This window comes from Pteropus vampyrus, unplaced genomic scaffold (assembly GCF_000151845.1).
Source record: "Pteropus vampyrus isolate Shadow unplaced genomic scaffold, Pvam_2.0 Scaffold554, whole genome shotgun sequence".
NCBI lineage: Eukaryota > Metazoa > Chordata > Mammalia > Chiroptera > Pteropodidae > Pteropus > Pteropus vampyrus.
The window spans coordinates 44,112-53,179 of record NW_011889335.1 but is presented as its reverse complement, the minus strand read 5'-3'; the positions used below and the strand labels follow the sequence as shown (position 1 = coordinate 53,179).

At 54.4% G+C, this 9,068-nt stretch overlaps 1 protein-coding gene across 1 annotated transcript in view; it reads left to right on the top strand.

Moving 5' to 3' along the window:
- Positions 1-4,978, top strand: part of GLRX3 (glutaredoxin 3) — a 23,039-nt gene extending 18,061 nt beyond the window's left edge. The window contains exons 9-11 of the mRNA XM_011384022.2: positions 1,524-1,563; positions 1,649-1,741; positions 4,711-4,978. Coding sequence (XP_011382324.2) covers positions 1,524-1,563; positions 1,649-1,741; positions 4,711-4,764 — 187 coding nt within the window. The 3' untranslated portion in view covers positions 4,765-4,978. The remainder of the gene's footprint in view (positions 1-1,523; positions 1,564-1,648; positions 1,742-4,710) is intronic.
- The last annotated feature ends 4,090 nt before the right edge of the window (positions 4,979-9,068 follow it).

Genomic DNA, 9,068 nt, shown 5'->3' with positions numbered 1-9,068 from the left:
CCTATTTTCCTATGGTACCCAGCTGCCCCTGCTTTTCCCTACCCGAGGACAGAGGAGAGGCTGGCTTGCTTTGGGTCATCAGTTTTGTGGCCCTGCTTCTCTGTCTTCCTCCTGCCATAGGTCCACGGTGAGACACTCAGTTCCCCTCTCCCTGGCTCAGCGTGTCCCCTCGGGCACACCCCCGTAAGTTCCTGAGGCCAGAACTTGACAACACCGGGCCCATCTCAGCTCACGTATTTGCGGGGGAAGTCTCCCTGGCTTTGCTTTCTGCCCCATGCCTATCTGTCCAGAGGGGATGGCAGTGACCAGTTGTCCCAGAGCACGGGTGTCTTGGGAGAGAGTGGCCTCCGGCCCTGGCCTGGCTGACCCCTCTACCCTGAGAGGCCCTGGGGACCCTTGCGGACCCCCGCGGTTCACCTTGCTGGGAGTCACAGCACGAGGAGAAAGCTCCATCCGTTTATCCCTTCCCCCCCTCCCCCGCACTGGTCTTCTCTTTGCTGGCCACAGGTCACCTACTGAGGCCCGAGTCCCAGGAGTCCACTGAGGTGTGAGAGGCACCTTTTCGGGAGGCGATCAGGTCTCCCACGCGCGCTTGGGCCCAGCACTTAGACCCCGCGGAGGGAGTCCTGTGGCTCATCACTTATCGCACTGTTCAGGTCGAGAGGTCTGCCTCCTCCCGTTCACCTTGCAGCGAGACTTATGTTGTGTGGACCTTTTTTTTTAGCATCCCTTGTTGCCCTTTCGAACCTTCCTTTTTTGGTACTTGCTGCCGATTGATCTTGTCTTTTGTAAATTTTTTTCTTTTACTGCTTTGTACCATGGACAGTTTTCTTGGGAACTTGTTTACTAAGTAAACAAGATTTCCTTGTGGAGTGGTTTCGGTGTCCGTGTGTGACATTTCCTTTGGCTAATGTCTGGCAGTGCACACACGCCCCGTCTCCTGCAGGGGCTCAGCCACATGTTCCTGCTGATTCCTTAACCGTCTTATCATGAAATCCTTCTGGGTGGATGTGGTCGGATTTCTATGAAATGGTTTTTCATTCATTTATATGAGTCACGCTCATCATACAGCATAAAGCACAACTTGCACTGGTTTTATGCTCATTGAAAATGTGTGCTCTGAAATAACCTTGTTCTGTGTTGGAAGCAGGCCATCACAAGGTGGCGTTCGCTGGCAGTGTGCTCATCCTGGCTGGTGAGCCTCAGCCCAGCCCATGCTCACCAGCCTCTGACCACGGCCGGCAGAGCATAAACGTTTATCTCACCCTTTAAGAAAAAGTGTGCCGACCCTGTCTACCCCAACATGGCCTAGAGGAGAACTCAGATAAATTTTTATCTTGAGATGACTTATTCTTTGTAGGATTTGACAGATTAAGAGGTAAAATCAGTTTGGTTTTTTCACAGTAAAATTTGTTAGCAATAAAATGATCTATTTACTTTTCTTGACATGTTTAAAAGAAAATAGTATTACAATTTTTGTTTAAAACTGTATTTCTCGTTAAAGTATTTTCTCCTTTTTGTAGTGTTGAATATGAGACATTTGATATATTGGAGGACGAAGAAGTAAGTTCTGTGTTTTATGTCCTTTGTCTTATTTTGACCACCAGGGTCTGGTTGGAAGGTTTCAGGGTCCCCCTTATTTCCGTAGGTTCGGCAAGGGTTAAAAACGTACTCCAACTGGCCGACGTACCCCCAGCTGTACGTGAAGGGGGAGCTCGTCGGAGGCCTGGACATTGTGAAGGTAAGGCTGGCGGTTACCGGGCGCCCTCACGAACTGAGAGTCGGGCGTGCTTGAAAATGATAGTCATTTCGAATGGAGACGCGGGGTTGTCCTTGACACCTTTCTTCTCTGCCCTCGGATCCAGCCATTTCTAGACCCTTTTTACCCCTTCTGCCACCGTCATATCTTGTCGTCATCACGGTGCCTGCCGCATCAGACCGTCTTACGTCCCTCCTGGGCTGGCCCACCGTCCCCCGCCTGGGCGTCCCCTGGCCCTGTCTGCTGGCACAGCTCTTTCAGCTCTCGAGGGGCTGCCTGGAGCCCGGGCTCCGGAAGCTGGAGCTGCGGCCCAGCCCCGAGTTTGGTCTTGCTTGCTGTCCTATGCCAGGGAGAACTCTGCGTTTCGGTGAGGGCGGCCTCGCGGGCCCACCGTCGCTTCCTGTCCGTGTCCTTCCAGGCCCCGCTTGCCCACGAGCACTCAGGCGCCCGCTGCTCCTGCCCTGTGTGACAGTTCCTGGGCGGTCCCCTCAGGTCCTGTTCCCCTCGCTCATGTGTTCTCCTCAGGTGCCGGAGCGAGGGGCACCAGGCCGCGGGCGGGAGGCCCGAGTCCCAGTGGCAGCCTGGCCCTGCTGGCAGTGCCACGGTCACCCGAGGTTACTGACTGCAGGTTCCTAACAGAAAAGTGCAGGCTGGTCCTCGGTCACAGCCAGGGCCCCCTTTGGTTCTCGTGCCAGGAAGTCGGGCGGCTCTGTCAGGTCGTACGCACGTTTCGAGGGGACGGTTTCTCTTAACACGTCTTTGATAATTCATTTTCTTCTGTGCTTCGCTTTAAGTGCACTACATTTTAAATGGGTGTGGCTTTTCTCCTAGGCTGTGAAGTCTGGAAATGTGTGCACCCCCTTCCCCCAGCCTCACGCTAGCACCTGTGTGCCCCGGAGCCCTGCCGCCAGCCCCAAACCCTGGCGGGAAACCGAGCTTTCCTGTCCTCAAAACCCTCACCCTCACCCTCACCCTGCCCGGGCCGCGGCCTGGGTGCTGGAGGCGTGGCTGTGACGGGCGAGGGAGAGGGCCTGGCGGCCGGCCAGGCTGCAGGGAGACCCACTTCTGGGGTCGGAGCTCCGGCTTCTGGTGGAGGCTGGCGTGCTAGCGCTGCCTGCAGTCAGCTGTGGGTGGCGGTTTGAGGCGCGCATTTGGTGAAGCGGGAGGACGCGGGCCCGTGCTGGGTGTCACCGGCACGATGGGCTGGCGGGGCTTACAGCACAGGCCTTGGGTGCAGAGGCTGCTGGTCCTGCGTGCTCTCTGTGCAGGTGTCCCCTGCCCGGTTCCAGGTTTGACGTCACACTTCGTCAGCAAGCCAGCGAGGCATTTTCCTAGTAAGCGGTCTCGGTCCTGATGGGAAAGAAGGGGTTAACTTAGTAGCTTCTGAGTGGCTCGGAAGTAGCAAAAGTGGACCTGCATGCGTGCGTGTATGTGTGTGTGCATGTGTGTAGACATAAATAATTTTTATAAGACAAACAGTCTTCAGACCCCAGACACTTTTGCGCCCGTTCCTGTCCAAATGTTTTTTGGCGTGTCTCTGAGCCCTCGGTGACTCCCGGGCAGATGCATCGATGAGTCTCGTTTAACTCCACAGCCGATCTGTGTGAGCAGCTTCTTCCCAGGTACATAACCGGGTGTTACGTGACTTTTTATGTCCGCCTGCTGAGAACGCACACATTTGGAAATCCGTGATCTGTCATCTTTCTTTGAGAGGGTAGCTGCTCTTAGGGACTCGCTGCCAGGTTGCCCGTCGGTCTGTTTCTTGCAGAGCGCAGTTCTTTGCCTTCGGCCGAGCGCACCAGCATGTGCCAGAGGGATCTGTCCCGCTGGCCTCTGCAGGAGCACCGAGGGCTTTCTTCATTGAATGAGCGATCGAATAAGTGAATTGACTCAGTGACTCAGCGACTCAGTCTCACGTCCGAGAACAGTAGCTGCTGTTACCCGTGCTGGGCGAGTCAGTCCCACCCTGAGGCGCGAGGTCCGCCACCGCAGCGTATGGGCTGGGGGCCTGGGCGGCCAGCCAGAGCGTTTTGTCAGCTTGTGCTGTAACCTGGTCGGTGTCCACAGCAGTGCCCCGCGACGGCCGTGTCGGCAGCCGCGCCCCATGGCAGGTGCACCCTGCGTTAGTGCTTCGCAGGTCGAGATGCACTCGGCCTCCAGCAGCAGCGGAGGGGGTGCGGATGGAGGAGCAGGCGATGTCCCAGCGAGTCCGGGCTGTCCCTGGCACAGCTGGCCTTTCCTGGGTGCTGCTCGCCTCCTGCCTCCTGAGTCAGGTGCTCGGGAGAGGCCTGCTTGTCCCCTGGTGCAGTAGGACTTCTGCATGTTACGTGGGCAGGAGACCCCACGACACCACCGAGGGCCATCGGAGGTCACGTGACACCATCACAACCGTTTGGGTTTAATTATAGAGGAATGTGAGTGGATTTTAGTGGTTTTATTGATTGATGTTCATGCTGCTTAGGGATAACCTGACACATTAAACTAGAAAGTCTTATCCTCTTCGTCACATTCTAAACTCGGTTCTGTGTTCCACGTTTTAATTCTGAAAGGGACACAGCGATCACGTCTTTGCCCTGGTTTCTGGCCTTTCCGTTCTCGCGTACGCGGTAGCGCTGCTGCTGTTCCGGGCCGGGGAGGAGGAGCGCAGGTGTCGTGGCAGCGCGTGCGCGTGGAGCTGGCGTCACGTGGCTTTTTCTTCATTGTCTCAGTTTCTTTGTTTCTTCCTGTCGTTTAAATAGGAGGCTTCATTGTTTGCTGCAGTCGCTCTATTTGCTAATGCGGACAATCTGTTGGTTTCAGGCTCCTTTTAACTTTAATTTTGTGATCTGATCGTTTTCTTTTGCGTGTCTGACGGACGCACTCTGTAGTTATTTCGATAACTTTAATTTTTCATGTGTACATATCCATGTTATTGTTTTCTTTCTCTTTTCTTTTTTTGTTTAAATTTTTAGGAACTGAAAGAAAATGGTGAATTGCTGCCTGTGCTGAAGGGAGGAAATGAATAAGTGTTAAACCTGGTGCCCAGCCGTTTCGAGAAACATTTAGTCGGAGCGGAGCCGTTCCTGAGTTGGCCTCAGAGAAAGACGAGGCGGGAAAACACTCTACTGTCCCCGGTTTCGCTCTGTGTGTGCCACAAGGTCGCGCCACATAAATGTATGTTACGTTTTTTTCCACCAAAAATAGAATGTAATAAACATCTTCAAATTCAGTTAACAATAACTGTGTAAAAAAGTGCGTCTTTTCGGTGAAGTCAAACACGTTCCTGTAACTAGCCCACGTTAAAGCCCCTTGTCACATGGCGGGGTTTCTCGTAGCGGTTAAAATCGTCCCCGCGCGGCAGACTGGGGCGGTCGGTCCACAGCTGCGTCGGAACAACTCGCAGGCCTATCCGATGGCTCCCCTCGCTGGCCGAGGCCTCTTCGCAGCTGGGACAGTCCCAGCGAGCCCCGTCCCGCTGGCGTGAGCGGCGGAGGCGCCGTGCGCAGCGCGGACTCGCTCCTTCCCAGCGCCAGCGCTGCGCGAGCAGGGCGCGCTCAGGAGGCGGCGGTTTCTCCTGTCGCAGAGAGCACTGCGGAGCCGTGACAGCAGGAATGGTCGTCAGTTGGTGTTAAGCATCACAGCTTATTTCAGTCGTCGTATCGAAAGCACTGATTTCACCCTTAAATGGGTCGATAACATCCTGAGGCCCACGAGAATTTCAACAGCATTTTTGGCCCCGAGTCCAGCATATCGAAGAAACAGCTGCTCCGTTAGACGTTAACAAGACGGCCGAGTCCAGCTCCACGGTCCTTAGATTTGGGGGTACCTATGGCTGGTGCGGTTGTTAGCCCTTCCCCACCTGTTGACCTGGGTGGCTAGGGCTCCCCGGGATCGCCACACGAAGGCGGGGAGAGGGGCGTGGAAGTCAGCAGTTTCGGTACGGGGGAGTGCACACGCGTGTGGTTCCGTGACGGCCAGCCCTTCCCCAGGGCGCTGGTGTCCCGTCTCCTGAGCGTCCGGGGTTCCCTGCCGCGTTCGATTGTGTAAAGAGGCGGCTGACACACGGCTGCGTTACAGAGGGCGGGCTGCATGGCGGCGGACGTGGCCTTGCATCCTGCTGGGGGAGGACTCCCCCGTCACTGTGGATTTTCTGCCCACTGTGCGACTAGGTGGGGCTCCTTTGGGCATTTGTCCATGAACTATTTTCCAATTAAAATGAAAATCACTGTACATGCAAAACCTCTGACGTGCAGATGGAAATGGACTTTTAACTACAGTCTTATTCAGCCATTGGCTTCGGGGCTGTGTGCGAGTCACGGAGGAGGAGCCCATCATTTTCTTGGATGCTTCATCGCACACTTGTCATTTGATACCGCTCTCACGATTTTCACTGTCCACAAGTGCCACTTATTCTACTTTACATCGAGTCAACTTTTAACCTCACTTTATCCTAAGCAAAACTATCTTTGCTATCACAGAATTAATAAGCTCGTTTTTTTTTCATAATGCATATTCAGATGAACAGAATGCTTACCTTCGAACGTAAACCCCCACCTCTGATTTCGGAACCACTGGCCAAAGGTGGTGGCCCTGGGGACGTGAGCTGCTTCAAGCGCTTTGGGACAGGCTTCCCTTGCTTTGGGTGACTTGCGTGACGGGAAAACTTCCATGCTGTTGTCCTTGGCTGAGCGTCATGGTTTGAGCGGGGGTGCGTGTTCAGAGTTGTCGGGGTTGTCCGTGTCAAGCATGCGTGTATCCACCTTTCTCTTACGTTCTGTTCGTCATTGGCCCCTGGACTCCAGGTGTGTGGGAGTGACGGCGAGCAGCCTTCTGTTTCACGCGTGTTTCCGGCTGGACATCAGGATGGTCAGAGCTCTCCGTGTACGCTGACGGCCACACTGGCAGCCACGCTGACAGCCACGCTGACCGGCTTCATTCCGTGTGTTTTCGGAGTGACACGGGCGATTCTTGGGTCCTGTTGGCGATCTTCAATCAAATTTTCTAACAAAGTCGAACTTGCCCCCACAGTCACATTTTGTCAAAATTGAAATATTCTCTCTGATCAACAAATCCTGTTCGCAGCACTAGAGAACCTGTCAGGCGTGAAAGCTGACAGCGTATCATCTGCCTTCGCCCAGGTCTGAGCTCTGTTGGGACTTGGGGTGGGAGGGGACTTTCAGGTAGGTGCTGCGGGAGGGTTCTAGTGAGCTTGCGTGTTTGGGGCGTTGGGGTCCACTTGTGGACCGGGGCTGAGCCTCACTGCAGGTCAGAGAAGCACTGCCTTACCCTGGGAATGGGCCCTCTGCGCGTCGGTTCTGCCAGCTGCTGACGTCTGCAGCCTCCTGTGCTGGGACTTCCCAGAGAAATGGAGCTCGCGGTGGCATCCTGAGGGCCTGTGGAGCCAGCAGTTACGTCTGCAAGGTGCCAGGACAAATGGGGACCACCACCATCATGACTGTGCCTGTTAACCCCTGGGAACCAAACCTCAACCTCCCACCCAGGATCGCCCTTCCGGAAGGTGGCCCGTGGGCCAGGAAGGCCTCAGACGAGGGGCGGGTGTCCCTGTGCTTGGGCGTCCAGCCTGGAGGTCATGGCCTTGGCGGGATGAGGGACGGATTCTTAGGGAGTCGGTATCCACGTGGGGAAAACGCCTTCAGGAGTGGACTCTTTAAACTCTGAGTTTGCCTGGTAACCAAAAATGGAAAGAAAAGATAAATCCAGTGAAAGGAGTTGGGATTGTGTGCGGGCGGGGGCTCGAGGACGTGAGCATTTGTTCCGGGGCACAGCTGTCTGGCCGGAGCAGGGTCTCTGTTCAGGACTGTGACCCTCCAACCCGAGCTCCCGTCTGTGTCCTCCCCGCCCCCCCATGGGGCTGTCCCCCCAGGAGTGGGGATCACCACCTCGACGCCTTCCCTTCCTGCCTGCGGTGGCTCTGACTGCAGTCTGTCCCTCTGCGGGCATCGGGGAGGGCACTTAACCCTCCCCCTCACGACCTGTGTCCTTTCTAAAGTCCAGGACGGATTCGAAGACGGCCTAGTAGGTAGATGTGTTGCAACTTGCTTCACCGGTGTAAACAGCCTTGTGGAGACAGCAAGATGGCGGGCTCCTCAGACCTTGTGTCGCTCTGTGGGACAGTGGCCCTTGCCCGGCTGCACCCCTCTTGGCCTCTGTCACTAACTCCAGGTCGTGTCCATCCTGACTGATCATTAACTTGTTCAAGAAGGAACTAAAAATGATCTTCCATTTGAAATCTACAAAAATGTGTATTTAATCCTATTGAGTTGAAAGTTGAGACTCATTTTTTAAGATAGCATATTTACAATTAAAAAACCTCATTTTAATAACTTCTTTTAAAGAAAGCGGCATTCTGGTCCTGCAGGAACTGATCTCTGAAACCCAACCGCAGTGCGTGCGAAGCCCTTGGCCTAGGCGATCGGCCTGCCTGACAGGACAGCTGCATCAACGCGACCCATCCCTCAGCAAAGGAGAACTTAAAAGCTGGTGGCTGAAATTCAAACACGGTTTCTGATTTGATTTTTTAATTAAAACCAGTTTTCCGGTTTTCTTAAATTCGACAATTGGTACTTGTTACTCAGAAGCGTTTTTTTTTCCTAAATAAAAGTGAGTGGTTTTTTGCAGGTGAATTCATTCTAGTATACGTTTCAGATGTTGAGTTCTAGGAGTGGATAGAAGATGCAGTAACTTATTGCTGCCTCATTCAGCAGAATAGCAGTTTTAAAGACAAGTTTGTATAATCAGTGTCCCCACTCTGGTTTCAGAATCTTGGGGGCTTTTTTCACGTATCATCGATATCTGCAGATGTTCAGATTCAGAAGACGTGTGTTCTGTCAGCGCCAAGGACACTCAGGGACCCCGGGAGGGTGGCCTGTTACTGGCGTGGCTCCAGCTGGCCACACGCTGCTCTCGGGCCGTGCTGTCCCGTGTGGAAGGATGCGCAGTGCATTTAAGTCACTTGCGAGGCCCGGGACTGGGCGCTGGCCAGTGAGCTCCGGCCCTGAGCACCTTCCACCTGGCCGCCAGGCAGTCAGGCCTCACGCAGAAGTCTCACTTCTGGAGCAACAGGATTTTTTTACACCCTCATTAGGGCATTGTGGGTTTTAAAAAATGAAGTAAGTGCCTGGACGGACGCAGCAAATTGTGACTGCAAAAGGCCCCTGCTGTGCCCTGACCTGCGTCTGAACGGTGGTCATTTGTAGGTAACCTTTAATCTTGGAGCGTCGGCTTGTGTTTGAGGGAGCTCCAGGTTTCCTGGGAACCTGTAGAGGGCCCGTCCTTTCTCGGGGACCTGGGGGGTGCTGCCCGTGGTACC